At 37.5% G+C, this 22,829-nt stretch overlaps 1 protein-coding gene across 3 annotated transcripts; it reads left to right on the top strand.

Moving 5' to 3' along the window:
- The first annotated feature begins 2,734 nt into the window (after nt 1–2,734).
- On the top strand, nt 2,735–22,460 carry LOC114322482 (uncharacterized). 3 transcript variants are annotated; one of them, XM_028269789.2, is made up of 3 exons: nt 2,735–3,050; nt 3,586–4,442; nt 22,216–22,460. In XM_028269789.2, exon 2 carries the CDS (start codon nt 3,608–3,610, stop codon nt 4,418–4,420), a length of 813 nt encoding a protein of 270 aa, XP_028125590.2. In that variant the 5' UTR covers nt 2,735–3,050; nt 3,586–3,607; the 3' UTR covers nt 4,421–4,442; nt 22,216–22,460. The 3 variants fall into 3 exon arrangements, with proteins under 3 accessions (XP_028125590.2, XP_028125591.2, XP_082729902.1); XM_028269790.2 differs by having other exon boundaries at nt 2,820–3,050; nt 3,589–4,442; XM_082873776.1 differs by having other exon boundaries at nt 2,880–3,203.
- Nucleotides 22,461–22,829: the final 369 nt, after the last annotated feature.

Genomic DNA, 22,829 nt, shown 5'->3' with positions numbered 1-22,829 from the left:
TGGCCGGCCAGGTATTGGGGAGGTAGCCCTATGTGTGTACAACACAACCATGTAATTGAAGTTCCCAGAAAGTGGGCCCAAGGGGTTCAACAATGGCTCGGAATGAGGGGGTCAAAAGGGTCAAGTTGACTTACTGGCCGGCCATGAACTTTTAGTGGCCTCCCAGATGTGTAGATCACAGATATGTGGTTGAAAGTTGGCAACACTAGCTCTAAGGTATTCAACATTAGCCCGGAAGTGCGAAAAACGGGCGCCGGGAGGCTTCGGAGGAGAGATAACTGGTTGCCACAACAATTGTTGGCCTCCCACCCTTCAGTGACCTTCCTCGGGATAAAACAGAGGTACCTGCCAAAAATGAACGAAAACCGTTGCAAAACGAATGTTCCGGGGCCAAAACACGCAGTTCGGGGTCCCGAAAATGGGCTGTTAAGCACCGAAAATGGTATTCGACCTCGAAGTGGGTTTCTCAGCCCCCAGTGTCCCTCAAAAGGGAGAAAATAAGATGTATGCCAAAAATCAGAGCAATAGGAGATGGTTAAGCGGTCCCGAACCGAGGCACACGGCCTGACGGCTCCGAAAACCGGGAACCGGACTCCGAAATGGGCAAAATGGCCTACGGCCACCAAATGTAGCCTACGGACATTGAGAAATGGTCTACGAGACCTCTCCCTCCCTTCAGGAAAAGAAACAGAGAAAACCGAGTCTGGTTCGCAAACCGAGACAAGGCACAGAAAAGGGTTCGGAAGTCCGGAGGCAGGGCTTACGGCCGCGACTCTGAAACTTCTGAACGAGCACATTATGCAACATCACCAAGCGCTCAAACAGTAACGTCTGAGTCTTAAGGCCGGTCAAAAATGGGGTGTCTACATGTATATACATTGTTGTCTCGTTCTCAAGAGTAGACGAGTGCTTTAATTCACGCACGTACGTATATGCTAACCGTCCGAGGAGTGTGTGTCAAACTCGGGACGATATCCCCTTTCAAGTTTTGGTTAATTCGAATGATTTAAGTATAAAACAGTGCATTTGTTTATATTTCTTCAGTAATTTACTTATAATTAAATTATACTAACTTTATTTTATTGTTTTGCAGAATGGTGGGTCTTACTAACTTTTTATGTAGAACTGATCCACCATATTTATTTTTATTTTCATTAGTTTTTTTTTATATACTCAATTTATGTTTAGTTGTGTACTGGCAAGAAACTAAATGTCACTGTATCTCGAGAAACTACCCATTTGTCTCAATGCAGATGGAACTACTTGTCTTGTCCCGTAACAAAAATTAAATGTACTTTTGTTTGTGTCTGGTGAACACGTGAGTGTCAAATCTTATACTCATACCAGTATCCGTTTATACTGACCCGTTTTGTCTCTTGGCATCTCGTGTGCGTTCTGTTTGAGTGCAGCCGAACTTCCTTTGCAGGATTAGTTGGGACCACGGTGGTGATGAGAAATAACTATGGTTGTAGGACATGTCTTTCGGACTTCTTCTTCTTCTTATTTATTTATTTATTTTTCCTGGAGTTTAGGGTTGATATGAATTTATTTATTTATTTTTATGACCTTAGTATTTTGATAATTTTGGTATTGTGGGTTTTTTTTTTTTTTTTTTTTTTAACTTTACATTATTTAAGTTGTTTTGACTATTTGTTGCTATTTTAATATTAAAGGTATTAGATAGTCATGAATTTATGATTGATGGGCTGGTTGGCATTTGTTTTTTTTTTTATCCCTTGTATTTTTTTAAGCATTGAAATTTACTTAAATCTTATGAAGACGAGGACATTTAGATTTTGTTTCACTTTTAGAATTTGGATAATGAAATATTGACTATGATTTAGTCCTATTTTAATATTTAGGAGTTGTTTGGGATGTTCTAAATAAGTGCACTTTTTGACTTTTTGGACTAAAAAGTTGAGGAAAAAAATATGGTTGTTTGGGTTAACTTTTTGATTTTTTATGGAAAAATGTGTATTAAAAAATTGTATAAATTAGTGTGTAGGGAAAAATTAAGATTGAGAGTTATGTAGCTGTACTTTTTGACTTTTGGTAAATAGTGATAACTTTTTAACTTTTTGAATAACTTTTTGACTTTTTGGACACATGCCAAACTTGGCCTTAATAGTCCAAATTTTGGGCGCGTGATATTTAGCCTAATCCACACAACACAATACACATCAAAACACAATAATGTACACATCATCAAAGTTGAAAAGCCAATATATAAGGTTCAAAATACAATTCACGATAATTTTAGATTCTTAGGTCATTCTCTTCCCGATCTGTGTTGAATCTATGAAAGTAACTGAGAGTAAATGGCGAGAATCAAACAGTGGACTGAAATTTTGCGGTGACGAAGCAATCGGTGTAGTATTTTGCAAAAATTTAAACAAAAAACAATTTTCATAAATACAGTGTTAAAAAAAACTTAATATGTTCACAAATTTAAATTCAAACTAAACCAAAATGTTCAATTTTTTTATGTATGGATGTTTAATATTTGTTCAACTTTAATATTATGAACAAAATGATCCTGTTCGAATATAAATAATTGAACATTTTGTAAATGTTAAACTCTATGGAACGAATAAGTCATTGTTGTAAAAACGAATAATCTTCTTTTGTTTCAAATCAATACAAAAAAGATATATAACAAAAAAAATTGACATTTTCATTACTATTTTGTTCCAAATTAATGTTATACATAATATGTAAAATTTTAAAATCGGTTGATTTCAATGTTTTAAAACCGTAAATCTTCTAAAACAATAATACTTTGAATTTGAAAAATAATAAAAAACAATCTGTTCTAGGTCATTGTCCCTATATTTTGTTGTCTATAATGTGTGTAATTACCAAACTAAACCCTACGTTGCTCATGTCACTCTCTCTCTCTCTCTCTCTCTCTCACACAACAACAACTAGCTCCTCTCATTCCTCCTCCTCCCTCACGGACGATTTTGTTGCTCCCATTCCACCGTTGTACCGCCTGAAATCGAAAGTCGACACCGCCGATTCACGAACTTGGACTATTTCATTCTGACCAGGTGAGTTGATTTCTCTTTCACTCTCTGGATCTTATTCTCTGCCCTAATTTCTCTCAAATCGATTCCCTCTCTTAGCAATCTCTACATCACACACTTTCACCGCCCTGTAATCACTACCGCACCACCCATCGCTACCGCCAGCCAATCCCACCGGTAAGCCCGCTTTCCATTGCTTTTGTTGTCCCTCTACATCCTCTCTTGCTTCCTGGCGTCGTGCTCGAAGCTCTCTCTTAGCCACCATATTTCGTTCTGGGTATATGTTAATATCAAGATTTGGTAATTCGAGGAGTATTTTGTGTTGGTACTTCACATTTATGTTTCTTTGATCAAGTGCAAATTCAGTTAAACACAATATATTTATGTTGGATGTACACATGAATTATTGGAAGAAAAAATCTAGTATGATGTGAACTAAGAATTTGGGTATTGTGTTGTAGTCTATTTAATCAATTTGTTGACTTGTACTGCTGTAATGTATTGAGTTTTTGATTGAAAAAAAAAGAGTTTGACTATAACTTTTGTTTTTTTTCTCTAGAAGATTCGAAACTCTGAAGAAGATGTCGATGTCGAAGAGTTCAAAGATGCTTCAATACATAAACTACCGAATGCGAGTGACAATCCAAGACGGTCGACAACTGGTAGGCAAATTCATGGCATTCGATCGCCACATGAACCTTGTCCTCGGCGACTGTGAAGAGTTCCGCAAACTCCCCCCAGCCAAGGGCTCCAAGAAGACCAACGAAGATCGAGACGACCGCCGAACCCTAGGTCTCGTCCTCCTCAGGGGTGAAGAAGTCATTTCCATGACCGTCGAAGGTCCTCCCCCTCCCGAAGAGTCTCGCGCCAAGGCTGCTGGCGCTGCCGCATTGGCCGGTCCCGGCATTGGCCGCGCCGCTGGCCGTGGTGTCCCCACTGCCCCCCTCATCCAAGCACAGCCCGGTTTGGCTGGCCCCGTTCGTGGAGTTGGTGGACCAGCTCCGGGGATGATGCAGCCGCAGATCTCCCGCCCTCCTATGCCGCAGATGTCTGCTCCGCCAATGACTTACCCAGCGCAGGCTTCGGCGCCGGTGATTCGGCCCCCTGGGCAGATGCCTGGGTATCCGCCCCAGCAGATGGGGAGGGGGCCGCCCATGCCACCGCAGTTTGCACCGAGGCCGGGTTCTGTGCCCTACCCGATGCCTCCGCCGCCTCAGTTTGGGCAGAGACCGATGGTTCCGCCGCCGCAGATGATGAGAGGACCGCCCCCTCCGCCGAGGCCGGGGATGCAGGCCGGACCGCCGCCACCAAGGCCTGGGATGCCACCTCCACCTGGTGCTGTTCCTGTGTTTGGCCCTCCTCGCCCCGGGATGCCGCCTCCGCCAAACCCTTAGCAACAGCTGCAGCACTGATTTGGTATGTTTAATATGTTCACAATTGTTAAATTAACTTTTAGATAGTATCAAATATGTTTCTTTCAAGCTTTTTGATTGAATTTAAGTAAAACATATTCTGAAATTATTTTTAGGGTCAATGTTTGGGCATTTGCACTCTTTTCTTGTGTGTATGTATATACTTAATTGTTTGGTTCCTAATTCCTAAAAAGGATAATTTATTGGGATTGGGAATTTTAGGCCAATTAGTATTGTTTATTTCTTTATAAAGTTTTGGTAATAGTGTTATCAATCCAAATCTATTTTAGGGGAACTGTGCCCTTTTCTCAATGGGCATTTATGGAGGGATGTCTAATCTTAGATGTGGTTTCGATTGCAAATGAGGTGGTACAGGAAGAAGTGGTGTCAACAAGAGAGAGGGGTGCCGTTTTTAAGGTTGTTTTTGAAAACACATGTGATCATGTGGAGTGCGACTTGTTGGACTATCTATTGCAAAAAAAAAAAAAAAATAAAAAAAAAAAAAAATAATTTCGACGATAGGTGGAGAAAGTGAATTTGTGGTTGTCTTTTCATGAGTCATTTGCTTGTTATAGTCAATGGAAAGGCTGGTGCTTAATTCAAGGTCTCCAGGGATCGTACATAGATGGATCCTTTATCTTCTTTCCTATTTATGCTAACGGTAGGTGTTTTGGCAAGAATGGTTGATAAAGCTGAATATTTAGGTTTAGTAGATGTCTTTTTAATTGAGAGGGATAATATTTGTGTCTCATTTATAGTTTGCAAATGACATTGTCTTTTTTCTTTGCTTAAAGAGTGTAGTATGGTTCATTTACTTTCCATTTTGATGGTTTTTGGTATAGCTTGATCTTAGGGTGAATATGAGTAAGAGTGCCATTGTGGATATCAACTTTCCTCCAATTGGGTTAAATAAGTTGGCTACATTGTGAGGGTAGGTATCCCTTTTATTGATCAGCAAAGAAGAATAAACTTTATTGATGAAATTGATATACATAACATATGAATACATCAATAAAGAAAGGCAAGAGTGAAGAGCATCATAGTGCCACTTCTAAATCCCAACTAGGTTGGCACTTGGTATCAAGAAGCGCACCCTATCATATGCTAGTTCAAGCCACCAAGGTTGGTGAGAAACCAACACAACAAAAGAAAAGAAAAACCAGAGACGAGACAAAACAAACCCCAATAACAACCAAGGACAAAGCTGACCAAACCCAAGGCAAAAAAAAAAACACCTATTACCAACACCAAATCACAGAAACAGCAACAACAAACCAGCAGCAACAGCTCTGTTCTCTGATCCTCCTCTGCCTCAGTAACAATCACCACCATCTCACAAACACTTTCTTACTTCTTATATGCTTGACACTATCTCATTAATGGAATATAAGCGCCCCATTTCGTGAGATTTCATCCAAATGGCCAATCTAACTTTAATAAGATCACATATCTCCCCAATATTTGGTTGTGTGCCATTAAATACACAGTCATTTCTAAATGTCAAAAAAATAAAAAATAAATACAGTCATTTCTATATTTCTACAGGGTCCAGATTACTGATATGGGAACAGCTCTCCATACTTACTTTTCCTTCTTTTTGAACTTCCAACACAGCCGCCACTGTATCAAACTATCAAATGAGCCTGGTAAGACCCACTGCAATCCGCACCAAGCAATTATATTGGACCAAACCCTCCTCACAAAGGGGCAGAACAGTAGGATATGATGCAATGATTCCAATTCAGATTTACAAAGCGCACAAGAAAGATCCACATTGCCGCTCAACACACCAATTCTACTCAGGAATGCAGCTGTTTTTAGCCTACCTTTCCAAGCTAACCAAGTGATAAATTTTGCTTTCGGTGGGGAAAAGTTATTCCACACCAAATCTGATGAACTCAACACAGGACCCATAAATGATTCACTCCATTTGTACACATTGCTTACTTGAAAACCCCTGTTTGGTCTGCTTTCTACCTTACAAAATCCAGATGTTCCATGTTTAAATTTGGGCCTGCTCCCAATACATTTTGCAATCTAACAACCTCCTCTTCTTCCGAGGCATGAAGTGATCTTCTGAAATTGAAATACCACCTATTCAAATTGTCCTTTCTGATTATTTGCAAACTCAAAGCAACATCATTTTCTGTACAAATCTGATATAGCCTAGGGAATTGGTTCCTAAGGCTTGCTTCACTCACCCACGTGTCTTCCCAAAACATGACCCTATTCCTTCCAGATTTTTGATACAGATGCAGATTCATTAGAAGAAACCACCTTTCCCCCCATTGATCCATACTTACTACAAATTAGTGATTTTCGTAAGGCATCATCCTCTAGAGCATATCTCCACCACCATTTGAGTAATAAGCAGTCATTGGTGAGCCGGATATCTCTAATCCCTAGACCTCCCTGGTTCTTGTTCATTAACACCTCTCTCCATTTTACCAAGTGAACTTTCCTTTTTATCCACTCATCTCCCCAAAGGAAGGCTGCTTGAATTTTGTCAATCTCTCTTGCAACACATTTAGGAATCCTGAACAATGACATATAATAAATAGGCAAGCAAGATAAGACAGATTTGATAAGTGTGACTCTTCCTGCAAATGACAGCATTCTTCTTTTCCAACCAGTTAGCTTCTTTTTAAATTTCTCGACAACTGGCTTCCTAGGCTGTATCCTTCCTGGATTAGCTTCTAGTGGCAGGCAACATACTTCAGAGGTAGTTTTTGACTCAAGCAATTAAGCTTAGTTGCAAAATCAGCCACTAACCCATCCTTCACTCCAACTCCACAAATTACACTCTTGTGAAAATTGATCTTAAGCCCAGAAACCACTTCAAAGCACCTTAAAATTTCTTTCAAATCCACTATTTCAGTCCAATCTGCTTCACAGAAGATAATTGTATCATCTGCGAATTCAAGATGGGATAAGGTCAGCTCATTAGTTCCCCACTGACACTCCTTTAATAATTCCTAACTCCTTTGCTCTTGACAGTAACACATTTAGACCTTCAACAACAACAACATTAAATAGGAAAGGTGAGAGTGGATCACCTTGTCTAAGGCCTCTTTGGAGGCAAAATTCAGCTGAGGGGGATCCATTTACTAGAATAGAAACTCTGGCAGACGCTATGCATTCCTTCATCCAGATCAGCTATTTTGATCCAAAACCAAATTAACTGTATCATAGGCTTTATCAAAATCCAACTTGAGTATTAAACCCTTCTTCTTTGACTTCTTCCACTAGCCCACTACTTCATTTGCTACTAACACTCCATCCATGATGTTTCTTCCACTCAGAAAAGTGGATTGTACCTTATCAATCACACTAGGTAGTACTTGCTTGATTCTCCTTGCTAACACTTTTGACAATATTTTGTATGATGAGTTGATCAAACTGATTGGCTCGCAATCAAGTATGGAAACTGGATTCTCTTTCTTAGTGATTTGACAAATGAGCAGTTCACACCATTACCCAGCTTGCTATTCCTATAAAACTCCTTCATAAAGTTCATGATATCATTCTTCATGAACTTCTACCCTTTTGAAAGCAAGTTAAATTAAATCCATCTGGGCTTGGGGCTTTATTCCCATCACACTCTTTTATAGCTGCCCAAACCTCGGCCTCTGTGAATTCTTTTTCAAGAATACCTTGCACTTGATTAGACTCAATTCTCATGAAAGAACCACCAATACTAGGTCTGCATTTCCAAGGCTCAGTAAACTGTTTCTGGAAGTGGTTGCAAATTGCTTGCTTTACCTCCATTGGTTCTTCAAAAATAGTACCATTTATATTTAATGAATCAAGCATGTTTCTGCTTTGCCTCTTGGATGCCATAATGTGAAAGAACCTGGAATTCCTATCCCCCTTTAATGTCCACTCCATTCTTGACTTCTGCAGCCACAGCCAGTCCTTTCTTTTTCTGAACTTCCATACTAGTTCTTTCACCTCTTTTCTTCTTTTAATTTCCCCCTCATCCAGATTTCTCATTTCAGTAGTCAGATCCGGAGCATGTAATTCATTTTCAGCATCTCTGAGATTGGATTCCACATTTCCAAACACTTCAACATTCCATTTCTTCAAGGCCATTTTCAATGATCTCAGTTTTTCCATGATAATATACCCTGCCCACCATTCAACCTATGTGTTTTCCCACACCCTTTTCACTTCCTTAGCAAAGGTAGGATGCAATGCCCAAGCATTTATAAATCTAAAGGGCTTGGGACCCTAATTTCTCTCATCTTCCTTCAAAACAATTGGGCTATGATCTGAGCAAAATCTAGGCAATCCCCATACTTTAAATCTAAACCACTCTAGCCATCCAGGGTTCACTAGGAATCTGTCTAACCTGCTCCGGTTTTGAGAATTACTCCATGCATATTGTCTTCCCAACATAGGAATATCTATCATTTCAAGGTTGCTAATGAAATTACCAAACTCAGCCATTCCTCTATCCCTTCTTAGACACCCTTTTCTTTCATACACCATGGTTTAGGGAAGGCACTCTTTAGGTTATTTAACACACTCCGAACCCTTCTTCTATTCATATCTTCATTTGGGGCATATACATTTCCAATCACACATTCAATACTTTATGAATAGTACCTGTAAGTAAGATGAAGTTTCTGGAGCAGCAACAATCTTTCAAGACAAATACTTCTTCTGGCTTCCAAATACATAGCAGCCCACCTGCACTTCCCTTAGCATCTACAGCCTTAAACTTCATCAGGTCATTAGGATAGACCTAACAAAATCTTCAGTAGTGTTTGATCCTTTTGATTCTTGTAACAAAACCATATCAATTTTCTTCACTCTTAGTAGCTCCTTGATTCTTCTTTTTTCCACCCTTACTAACCCTCTCACATTCTATGACATAATCTTCATAAAAAACCAACATTTCACCTTCAACTCCCAAAGATGCTAAATTAAGCACCTCCTTTGTCCCCTTTTGCACTTAGTCTTTCAGCATCATCATTCTCCATCTGGATTTTTTTTTCAATACTTTCCCCTTCTTTTCCTCTCATCTCCACCCCCAGAGCCTTCCCAACTTGGATTGTAGCCTGAGCTTCTTCCTGTAGTTTCCTCTGTTTGCTTAAGCTGCTTCTGACTGATACTGAAGCTGAAACTGCAGCAGCTGATACACGAAATAATGCTCCTCTTTGAAAACCATTGCTAAAGGATGGTCCCTTCTTTGCCTTCCTTCTTCTAGATCTTCCCCTATTTCCTTTGTGCTCCTATTGATCATCATCACTGCAGCTTCTCAGCTGAATTTAGAGTTCCCACTTTTGTTCCTGTTTCGTTCACTATTGACACAGATGCAGACTTGCAATTATGCCCATCTACCGTCCCCTCCTTTCTATCTATGGTCCTTTTACCGATTGCCATGTCACCATAATCCTCCACCTCAGCTTCCATGTCATCCACGTCATCATCTTCATTGTTGTTCCCATGGCAGTTTGCAGAGCTCTGGTCATCCCCTTGTAGGTTTCTTCTATGTTACTCTCCTCAACTACTCGAATTGGGTAGATGCTACTTTTGCTTTCCAATTCTCCTATTTTTTCAAAGTTTGTAATATTCCAGGGGTTGGGAGGCATTCCATAACAATTTAGCCAACCAAACTTAAATCGAGCAAGGGTGTGATGTGGATCTTTCACAATTTGACTTCTAGACTTGATATTTTAGAGTATTTTAGAGCTTTTAAAGCTTCTTTATAGATTGTGTGATGCAATCAAACCCTAGGTGTGATGCCTAGATCAATCTTCTTCTTCTCCTTTTATTTTTTAATTTACTATTCTCGGATTACTATTCACAGCCCTCTAAAAGTGCACTTTTCAATCTCAAAACTCCATCCAATCACCCTCAAATCAACCCTAATCCCTTTCCCTACCTATTAGCCTTCAATTTACTCTTGAAACCATAAATTATTCATGGCTTAGGCCATCAAATAACCTCTGTTAAAGTCTAAAACAGGGCAGCATGTCAGTAGCAGCATATATGCAGAGATTTGATGAACTTAAGACTAGAAGTCAAATTGTGGAAGATCCATGTCACGCGCTTGCTTGATTTAAGTCTGGTTTGAGGACTGATATACAATGAGAATTGCTCTGTCAACCCTTATACAGTATGGAGCTTAGTTGCACGAAGCGGGAGCGGGAGCGGGGGCGGGAGCGGGGAAGCGTGAGCTGATAGATGGTTCTTAGGTTGGGAGCGCCTCGGAAAGCGGTAATATATATATATATATATATATTTAATAGTTATTTCTAAAATATATTTATTATTTTTATCTTAAGGATTATTTTTATAGATAATGTTTTTAATTTATTTATATATATATTTTAATTTTTAATTGATATATATTATAAATAAAAAATAGTAAAATAATAAAATATGTTAAAAAACAGTAAAATAATAAAAAAATAGTAAAATAATGATTTATTTTATAAATCTTATTAGATTTTTTTTATTATATTTGATTTAATTAGATTTATTATATTATTATATAACAAATTATATTATTTATATAACAAATTATATTATTTATTATATTATTATATTATTATTATTATATAACAAATTATATTATTTATTATATTTATTATATGTTAGAAACGGAAGGGGGGAAGACAGGGAAGACAGAAACACAAATCGAAGAGAGAGAGAGAGAGAGAGAGAGAGAGAGAGGAGAAGAAGAAGAAGAAGCAGACGGAGGTGAGCAGATCGAAGGCGAGAGCGAAGAGGAGTAGATCGCGAGCAGATCGAAGGTCGATCATCGATGTCGAAAGTCCAGGAGCAGGCAGCTCGTGAAGGAATGGCCTTGAAGCGACGAGTCAACTGGATGTTCGACGATGACGACGACGACGACTGGAGTCGAAGGTTTGTCTTCTCACTCTCTTCCTTCACACTCTCTCTCCTCTGTATCTCTCTCCTAGGGTTTTTGTTCTTCTTCACCAGCGATCCCATCTTGGCTAGGATCGTGTTTCTCTCTCTACGGAAACGCGATTCCTACACATTTCTTTCTAAGAAACGCGGAATCGCGTTTCTTACTAAGATTCGTCACCTGTTGAGACGATTCCTGCAACTAAGGTATGGAGCATGCATTCCAAGTGACACTCGATATAGAAGAATACTTGAGTTACTCAATTACTAAGAAATTTGGGTCTTAAGCAGGGGAGATAACATTTAGAAGATTCACTGATGCAAATAAAAGCACAAAAATAGCACCTTTGCAGCCACTAGATCGACCAAACATATCAAAAGCCTCATCTTCTAGTGTTATTGATCATAGAAATAAAGGTATTTGTGACTATGAAGCCAATTGGGAGGGATAAAAACACTACTTGTTTTGAGTGTGGTGAGTCTGGGCACATGGCTTATCAATGTCCAAAGAAGAATACCCTCCATATTGCAATCGAAGAGGACACAGAGCAACTGCCAGAATATGGCCAATCACAGGAATATGTTAATGATGAGGATGCATTCAATTATGGAGAGGATAAAATTGATGATTTAGTTGGAAACCTCCTTTCTTATTGTTGTTAGGCATATTCTAGCAGCCTCTAAGGTGGAGCAAGAAGATTGGCGACGAACATCAATCTTTCAAATGCTAGTCCGTTGTGGAAATCAACCAAAAAAACTTGTTATTGATGGTGGAAGCTGCATGAATGCTGTTTCTGCATCTACAGTTGAAAGACTTAAGCTTCCAACTAAGCCACATCCTCATCCTTACAAGGTTGCTTGGATTGACAATACATTTATTCCGGTAACTCAACGATGCCTTGTTTCTTTTGCTTTGCCTAATTATAGTGATTCTATTTTATGTGATGTAAACCTTATGAATGTCACTCACATCCTTCTTGGTTGACCATGGCTTTACGATCACGTTGTACAACACAATGGAAGAGAAAATACATACACTTTCTCACTTGGAAAGAAGACAATTGTCCTACATCCTATGACTATGGCAAAGATGAGAAAATATGAAACTCTAAAGCCAAAGCGTATTGCTGAAAGTCAGAATAAACCTCTTCGCGTACTCTCTAAAAAGCAAATTCGTAGTGGAAAGCAAAGAATCAAAGCTTATCTATGCGGTAGTGGTCAAAGAAGTGAAGCAACCAGTAGCTGGTCTTGAGACAAAAAGGCCTTTAGAGGTTGAAAAGAAGTTGTATGAATTTTCTGATATAGCACCAGAAGAGCTACCTAATGAGCTTCCTCCCATGCGTAATGTCCAACATGCAATATATCTTAGCCCCAAGTCTCATATGCCTAATCTTCCAGCTTATTGAATGAATCCTAGTGAACATACTGAGCTAAAAAGGCAAGTAGATGAGCTCCTGCCCAAAGGATTTATCGCGAAAGGTTGAGTCCTTGTGTTGTTCCTGCCTTGATCACACCAAAGAAAGATGGCACGTAGCGCATGTGTGTCAATAGTCGAGCTATCAACAAAATAACCATCAAATATCAGTTTCCAATTCATTGTCCACTCATCCCATTTTCCCATTCAAGAACTAAGTCACTCCTGTCTTTCATCCATTCACCAAGTTTATTCGCTCTGTTTTTCATTGCTTCTATTGATTTGAACATTACATGTGCAATTCTACCTCCTCCTTGTCTCACGTGTAAGTCCTTAAATCCTCTATTTTGAAGCTCCTTCTTGAACTCTGTTGTAACGCCCTCAAAATAATAAGATTAAACCCAACAAATAATACAGGCATTGATATTCAAAAGTTCCACATTCTTTCATTTCCTCAGAGTTTCATTACAAAAAGTATTACATGTTAACAACAAAAGCAAATGCCCTACGGGCTTACAACTTTCCAAGTTAACACTTGGTTACAACCAAAGAGTACTAACTCATACACATTAAGCCCTTGGCATCAATTTACATGTAATACATCAAAAAGAAAACGACAAAAGTATGTCCGCCACTAGCCTCTCAAGCTATGTCCTTGGAGGTGGCATGCTTCCTGTACCTGAAAATGATATTCCCATATAGGGTGAGCCACAGCCCAGTAGAAATACACTAAACCAACCATGGACAATGACTAAAATATTAGCAATTGATAGATGGCCAACACTGATACAATCACATAAATCACATATTTATGTCCTACGACTTATGAGTCCAAATTACTTTTCATTTTCCCTTTTTCAACAGATAGGCATATAAGCACTACCCACATTCTCAACAGATATGTATAACAACAATATCCACATTCACAGATAAGCAAATAAGCTATATCCTCAATCTGCAATAGATATGTATAACAACAATATCCACAGATAAGCATATAAGCTATATCCACACTTCACAAAGATAAGCATATAAGCTCTATCTTCACTTCTCTAGACAAGCATATGAGCTGTATCTACGGAGTTCATCCCCTATCTTCTCCCAACACTATCCGGTTTAGAGGTACATCCCCTATCTTCCCCTAAACCGCGGAGTACATCCCCCATCTCCTCCTCTACACATAACGTATACAAACACATTGGTTCTATATACAATCACTCAATACATGTAGTTAATGTATTCTATCAACCGTCAAGTTCCATGACACACTTCATTGATTAGTTTCAGTTTGCCTAATCATCATGCATTGTCTACAACAATCACGACTATCCTCCACCGATAGCCCAAAGCAGTTATTTCTAAACAGAAGATAAATGCACAAATGGATATTCAATCAACATTTCATTTCCTCACTTCTCACAATTAATTATCCCAATTAATTAAACAATGTAATTAGGTCAATTCCCATAATTAACATCTCAACCCTTAGGTCCCATTTTCATCAATAATTCAACATTCATTCCATTTCTTTATGCCAAACATGCATCTAGGTTTATTATGAGTAAAACCCCAACTTTTGTAAAATAGCACAAAAGCCTCAAACTTTCACAAAATAACCAAACCAACCCCAACATCTCAAAATACCAAAATTTAAAGACAAAATCCATAGAGAGGAGTAGGATATCCCTACCTCAAATCCGGAGCCCCAAAGGAGAAGACGACAAAACCCAACGTGCTCCAAAGCTCGAAATTTTCAGATTAAAAAGTAGTCCTCGACGATCAACAACTTTTTTGCAAAGGCCAAAGGTGAGCAAATCACTCCTACTAGATCAAAACCTAGAGAGAAGGTAGAGTTCTAGAGTGAGAGGCTCAACAATGGTGATTTTGGAAAAGTAAGAGAGAGAAGAGAAAGTAAAAAGTGATTTGAAAAGTCACAATTTCGGGACTTAAACCCAGTCTCCCGCTCGAGCGTAAAACACCCCGCTCGAGCGTCACTCACAGACTCCCGCTCGAGCGTCCAAATTTCCGCTCGAGCGCCAGATGCACTCTCCCAGCATTTATACAGAACCAGGCCTCCGCTCGAGCTTCCAACTCTACGCTCGAGCGGCACTCAGACAACCCCGCTCGAGCGGCCAATCCCACGCTCGAGCGTACAACGCTGCACAGGAAAATACTGAATGGGTGTAATCTCCGCTTGAGCGCCAAAACCCCCGCTCGAGCGTACAGGCCAAAATCTGGGCAACTAGTTTTGGTTTCTAAACTCAACCAACCTGTAACAAACCCGCCCAACACATCCTATAACTCAATTACGAAGTAAAAAGGATGTAAACAAAATAATAAACAACTACCAACATCCACGGACACATGTCCGGATCACGGTATAACAAGGGTAAACCCGGGATCGCTATATCTGTAAAGTTGCAATGAGTGTTCAACTTGACTATCACACTTTCATACAACCATAAATTTCCAAACTCTTCTGCCTTGATTCTGATGTCGTTTCCACTTCCCTCCATCCTCCCTTTTAGGACATCAACGTAAGAGCTCCTCCTTTGTTTGCCCTCAACCCTTGTTCTCAGTGGAGCTTCAAATCTCTGTGCCACTCCTTTCTTAGGTTGGCCTTGGTCCTTTCTGAAATCAAACCTTTTTACCTTCAGAACTTTGTTATTGCACCATATTCCATCTGTTTTCTGAATAGCTATCCCCGTTGCAACAGGACAGTCATAGACAACAAAGCTAAATCTGGACTTTGTGGCTTTCCTTCTCTTATCTGGGATGTAAACATCCTTCACTACCCCAAAGTTTGAAAGCATAACTTGCAGTTCTTTAGGATTCATTGATTCCGGAATCTCATCATCAAAGATTGTATGCATGTTTGATGATGGCCCATACCTTTCTATTCTTCGTCTGAACATAGGCTTCCATCCTCCTCCCTCCATTTCTTCTCTTTGTACCCTAGGTATCCCTTTTGAGTATTTGCCTCTTTAAATATTTAGTTTTACTTTTAGGAGTTAATCCTTGGTGATGATTTTTAGGATCCAATCATTGTCAAGATTGGAGGGTTGAAATTGGCTTTGATTTTTAAGGGAGGCAGGTACACTTGGTCAAATCAGTCTAATCCTATTTATTTCTTATGCTTGTTTAAGATACCAATTTGAGTGCCTGATGGAAATGAAATATTGACAAGTGATGTTTGTGGAAAGGTTGTGATGAGGGGAAAGACGTGCTCTTAATCATATAATGCCATAAAGCATCTGGCTTAAGGGAATCTCCACAACCATCATTTACTTAATAGTGACTTGGCCAAAATATTCCCAATGTCAAGACTCGCTTTATACTTTCTAAGGGAAACAATACCCCAATGGTTGGGAATCTTAGGTTGTTTTCAAGGGAAATTTTAGAGCTCCATGCATCTGCAATTCTTCAAAACTTGATCATTTTTTGTACATTTCATTTGTCTTATGGTATGGAATGGAGAGAATGCTTTTGGAAGTATGTTTGGGTTGGTGATGATTTTTATTGGTGGTTTTCACACATTAGTGCCTACCTTGCTCTAATAATGTTTTTATTTCTTCTCTTGCTTGTTTATATGAGGCTCCTATTTCTTAGAATTTCAAAATTTCTAGAAATTTAAATGATAGAAAGGCTAATGATTTGGTGTCGTTGTTAGCAATTTTTCATTATTTTGTTTCTTTGAGGCATTATGCTATGGATGGAAAAGTGTGGTTCATTCAGTCCTTGGATTTGTTTTCTTGCAAGTCTTTCTTTCATGAATTAATAGATAATCTATTAATCATATTGTTCTTCTTTTTCCCCTTATGAATTGATTTGGAAATCTTGTGTGCCCCGTAGAAGTAAAATTTTTTCTATGTTCTGTGACTAATAAGAACATTAAATACTAATGATTTGTTTCAAGAAAGGATTTGCTCTTTGCTTTCATAGTGGCTTATTTTATGTTAGAAGGATGAAGAAAGTATTGACCATAATTTTTTGCATTGTCCCGTGGCATTTTCATTATGGTGCAAACTATTTTATGTGTTTAGTATGGATGTCTTCCATTTTCTATTCAAATGCTTTTACTTGATTATCGGGGATTTGGTATCAAACTATCTATAAGAGAGCTCAAGTTCTATGGGATTGTGTCACCTTCCTTTGTGATATTTTGGGAAATTTGGTTGAAAATGAATTGCAACCATTTTTTAAAGATAAATTTGAGGACCTAGAGGGATGTGGGATAAGATTTATCATAGATCATCATTTTAGGCTTTTGTTTCTTCCCCTGTAATAAGGGGATTCCATTGTTTTTGCTTGATAAGGATTAAAGGGCAGTGTGTGATGTTCTCTTCTTTTTATTTCCCTCCTTACATTTTGTGCTTCCAGTGAAGTTCTTCTTATGTATGTTTTCTTTTGTTATTTTTAATAAAATTTATTCGTTGTCAATCACTAAGAAGCATTGACACTTTTGTGAAGGTATTTTGTTTGATATGAACACACCTCAACACATATTGGACACTCATTGTACCATTTGTTTATTATTTTAATCTTTTTAAAATCAAACACGATTTGAATACTTTGGAAGATGCACAGATTTATTGCATAGGTAGACATAACACATGCCTTTTGTTTTTCATTCACTCTTTTGAGATTTGATATGGATCAATTATGGAACTTATTGGCCTTGTTTAGGAACAAGAAGCTATTTAAGTCATTGTTGGTGAATGGTGATTGATGTTACTTTCACGCCTACACAACCACCATCACCATCGCCGTCCCACCGCCACAATCACCGCAACCACCGTCGTTTCCCAACCACCATCATCGCAACTACCGAACTACCACTAGTAAATGTGTTTCTTTAGAAAAAAAATAATTTTTTAGGTTGATTTTCTTGTTGCTCTACATACTATTCATGTAGTGAATGGAATTTGACCATGAAGTATAGACATGTGACACAACACGACATGGACATGTTGACGTGAAAATTTCTTAAAAAAATATTGGATAGGGAATACATGTTACATATGTAGTTTTATATATTTATTGTGTCATAGATACGATATTTCATCTAAAGATGTTAAAATTGCAATATAACACTAATTCGAAACAATGATTAGGAGTCGGTATGTAAATCAACATTATTTTGTCATCATTAGACCTGAAGTTATTTTCTTTAAACTTGTAATGTGCTTCATGTGTCTAAACAATATGTGGGTTCCCCAAGTGATTGAAACTGAAAAAAAAAAGTTAAAAAGAAATAATAGGACCTGTTGAGGAGTGTGTCAAACACATGTGAGAACTGTTCGACAAGGGTTGGTGTTCGACACAATCATAATGTTTTCTTAGAATTGTTTGTGTTTGTGTTTGTGTTTTTTTTTTTTTTTTGGAAATTTGAAATATTTATGATTTTTTTATGCCAGTCAAACATTGGAAAATATTTTTTGGCTCATTTTGAGGTTCCCAACCAAACACAGGAGGACGGGTAATTTTTTTGAGAAAATATTTCAAGAAATTGTCTTACATTGAAACAAAAGACAATTGAATTTTGTCCTTAATTATGTATAGTGTACGAATGTGTTAATGTCATTCTACAAAGCATGGGTACTTCAAAAATATTGTCATACGAGTACCAAGTACTTGCCCAGTATGGGTATGCGTATTGGGTACTTTTGTGGGTACTTTGGGACAAAAATGTAAATTTTTTTTTTTAAAAAAATGGGATACTGGAATAATTGTATTGTGTCTATTTTTTAAAACTTTAAACATAGAGGAGATTTTTACAATTATAAAAAATATAAAAATTACTTGAAATTCTTTTTGACCATTACAAAAATACTTTAATTATTTTTTACATATGATTTTTAGTTATTATATGTCATGTACTAGTGCGAATTATAAAATTATATATACAGTATGGATGTATTGGACTGTACCCAAACCCTACTTTTTTTTTTGGTTTTTCCGTATTGACATATCTGCTCGTGCATCCTAGGTGCCATTCTAGTGGTTCTGTATGTGTTTTATTGCTTACTCTTGTAAGTAAGTAAAACTTTTACCCATGCCCTGTTACTTCCTGTTAGTACTGTATTTGATGGAAGTGCAAGCAATAGCAACAATGTATATATTTTTCATATGATGAAGATTATTCTTGTAAAAGGAAATCTAGGTGTGTAGTCATGGCTTTTCTTTCATTCTTTTTCTTTCTTTTTCCCCCTCATTGTTTTAATCTAAGGTTTCTAGAGAAGCAATGTGTAGTTAGGATCCTTAATAAGCAACAAAACCATGTGTGCTTATGAATTGGACATCTTAGCCTTCTTTATGGAGGATAGAATGACGGTTTCTAGATTTTTCCCTCTAGTTATTTTTGAAATGCCAAAATTTAGTAAATACTGTGACTGACTTTTGACCAGCATCATTAAGAATTAAGATGGAGCTAAATGGGGTGTAATTTGGCTGTTGAAACCATTTTCTTTTATATCCCCCTGCCCCCTCTCACCTTCGGTTGGGTATCTTTTAATAGACTTCCCTGTCAAACCCCTTCCAGTTATGGATTTTGTGGCCACACGTTTTCATGTATTTCATGCATATAAAGCAATAATGCTCATGATTCCTGACCTTGTTTGTCATGCTGTCTAAACCTTATAGTACCGTGAGGGATGGTTTCTATCCGATTTGTGATCTATTTGAAAATGAGTTGGGTTTATGTTCATCCTCTAAACTATATGGGCATGTATACTTTTTAAGCAACTCTTGCCTGATACTGTTAAACACTAGGAATCAGTGCCGTTAGTCTAAGCTAAAACAGAGTCTCTGGCTATGTTTATATAGCCAAAACGCAAGTTGCAGGCTTGCCCGCTGGGAGCTGGGGGTTCCACATGAGCTGCTACTAATAATTGAAAAGGTTCACAGCGAGTTCAGTCTATAGTGACAGAATGTTTCTTGCTATTTAAAAAGGGAACCATTAACTACCAAAACTCTTATGTATTTTAATTTTATGCTGACCTTTTCACCAATTTAGATCCTTTGAATAATCATGCTGGTTTTGGTGAAAAGTGAGTTAGGCTTGGGATGACTTTGAACATTATGGTTGCTATATATGTTTTTGAAGCTCAGTGGTTGTTTTGTCATATAGTTTGGGTGAAAAAGGTACAGCTACTCTTTGATCATGTAGAGATAATTTTTATGATGGGACTGTTGGTGGTTGGGAACTGCTTTACTCTTTTTTTTTATTCTTGCTTCTTTTTTCTTCAAGGAGGTACCTTTCATCCTTCATCCCTATGTACTCCCTTTTTTCTCTCTAAGCAGATTCTTACCATCAAAAGGCAAAAAGCTCTTGTGAATTTTGCTACTTTTGTACCATCTGGTTCATGTGACCTCATCATCATTAATGTATGATTAAATGTTTCGATATAGTTGTATTTTATTACAACCAGTGTTTTGAGTAGATGACGCCACCTTCTGTTCCCTTCTGCACCTGTGTATGTGAGTGTTAATTGTGTCACTTGGATTTGGTAATCGTGTTTGGAGCTTGGTTTGCTTTACTGATTGCCACTTACAGCAAACAAAAATCCTAATATAGACACAGGCAGATGGAAAGGTTTCCCCATTATAAAAAATATGTGATTAGCATCTTTCTTTCTTTTCCCCCCTGCTATGATGTCGTTGCTTAATTTTGATGTGGCATGTCACTCAGTTATTTGCTTTCTTTCCTGCTAATAAGGGTTGAAGTTCTACACCTGTATGGAGCTGTTACTGTTTTCTCTCAATGATCTATTGAGCTTGCTGGGATTGATTTGGGAATTCAACCGAATTGATGATTATGTTGGGAATTTTCCATTAATTATATTTCTAGTCTTTTGTTGGCACAGGGATCTAGAAGTCCACATGGACATATTGGTTATGAAGAATTTGGCATTACGTGAAGCTGGACTAAGAATTTGTTCCCTACACAAATCATTTCCCACGATTAGTTTTATTTTTTAATTTTTTAATTTTTTTGGCACTAGGTTGGATGTTCACAGGTTAGCAAGTTAGGTTAGCATAACTGGTCTTTTGATGCTTCTTTGTAAGCTTGAAACCCAAACCCACCCTTTAGAAATCTAGAGTTACAACCACTTGAGCTATGCATAAGTTCTTTCCCAAGATTAGTATAATGAGATCTTATTGAGGGTTACATGCACTATGTTTAATATTGCTCAAGTGCCTTCCTTTATTGTGTAAATGCTAATTAATTGTTTGTGTTTGTCAATTAGAAAATATTGGTGTCCAATTAAAATAAGACAAGCATCATATTTTCACTTTTCACTTGCCTGGTTTTGGATCTAGAGCTTTGCTTAGAGCATCCTATCAGCTTACCTAAATTTTACCTTAAAATATTATTAAAAAATTCATTCCCTATTTTAGGAATCACTTTTTCATCTACCTTCCCCAACAAACTCCCTATTCTTTCTCTATTTCATTAAAATAATCTTTTTAATTATTTTTAAATTTGAATATTTTTTTAATAATAAAATAATTAAACAACATAAAATAAAATAAAAAATGGAAGCTCAAAGGCTACTCTGGCTGTATATAATGTACATAGACAATACGAAAGAAGAGTGGTATTGACTTTGAACTTCCTATATGTAGAAAGAAGAGTGGTATTGACTTTGTATTGTATTGTTCATGTATTGAAACAAGCCAGGACTTTGTATTGTTTATGTACAGCTCAAACAATTACAAAGAAAGCAATAGAAGCATAAAACCAGGGACCAGACGTCCGAGAGGTCGACCGGCTGGATGTCCAGGTGGATGACCGGCGAAGCAAGTTTTACTCAGATTATTTTATTTGGGTCATCTAGGTGGACAACCGGTGAAGCAAGTTTTGTCAGATATAAGGGAGCAACAGTGACTCCCTACAAATAGGGAGTGACTGTTGCAATCCTAAATTTAAGGAGTTGTATAAGGGATCTAATGGGAAATGATTTTTGAAGAATCAATCCCTTATAAAAGCAAAAAGCTATTATAAGGGGATTTGATAGAGATGCTCTTATGATATCTAATTGTTGTATTGAGCATAATTTGACACTATGGAATCAATACATAGAAGCATCCAGCAATCGGTGCAATTTTGTAAACTATAGGAGTCTGTAGATTGTTGTACATTGCAATGTGAACTAATCAGTGTGGTTGTGGTGTTTGTCATGGATTGGAGCCTGAAAGTTATGTTTTTACATTCCAAGACTTTCAAGGACTCCCTCGCTAAAACAAAAAAGAAAAACCCAAAAAATTTGATTTTTTTCTTTCATGAATTTTTCATCTACTATCTTGCTAATTAACCGAACCCTTAAGGAAGAGTGTATATTTTTTATGATGTTATGTTTGATGTGTATAACAATATCATGGTAGTATGAACTATTGGGGCTAGTATTAACTCTTGTCTGTAGAAAATGCTTTGTGAATGTGACCTCTAATATGTAATTTTTTTTTTTTTTTTTTTTGGCAGGGATGTTTTTCAGTTTGGTCGTGCTGTGAAGAAATTCAGCCAAATCACTCTCTCTTAGACTTGCATTAGATCTTGATTGAATTAGCTAATGGTTTGTATTTGGGAGAAGTTTTCCATTCGGTCTCCTTTTGTAATGTTAATTTTAGCTTAGTATGATTACATCGTATTTTTAGCAGAGCAGATTATCGTCAAACGGAATTTGAATATTATTATTATTCTTCTGATTATGGGTTTATATGGACTTATATGGACTCTCTGTCAGTACACAAACGCACATGCACAGTTGCATGTATTAATGACTGGTGGTTTAGCAGTATCTGCAGCAGTGTACACTAGAAAGTGCCAGAAAATGGTCCATTTCCATGACTTTGAGTTGGTTCAGAGGCTAGATGATAAATTTTCCTACAACAATTCTGTTTTCACTACTTCAACTTGACTATTGCAGTAAGTTCGATTAATTTATGTAAGCATTTGGTGCATGAGTTTGAGAATAAGCTGCAAGTTTGTTTATCTGTTTTTTATTTTTGCCTAAGATTAATATAAACGTGGCATTTTTAGTGTGTTGGTTTAATTGATAACATTTCGCTTCACCCTCTAGAATGGTGATCACTTGT

The sequence above is a fragment of the Camellia sinensis genome, chromosome 6, assembly GCF_055761805.1.
Source record: "Camellia sinensis isolate YWXY chromosome 6, ASM5576180v1, whole genome shotgun sequence".
NCBI classification, from domain to species: Eukaryota; Viridiplantae; Streptophyta; class Magnoliopsida; order Ericales; family Theaceae; genus Camellia; species Camellia sinensis.
This window is presented reverse-complemented; position numbering and strand designations above follow the sequence as displayed.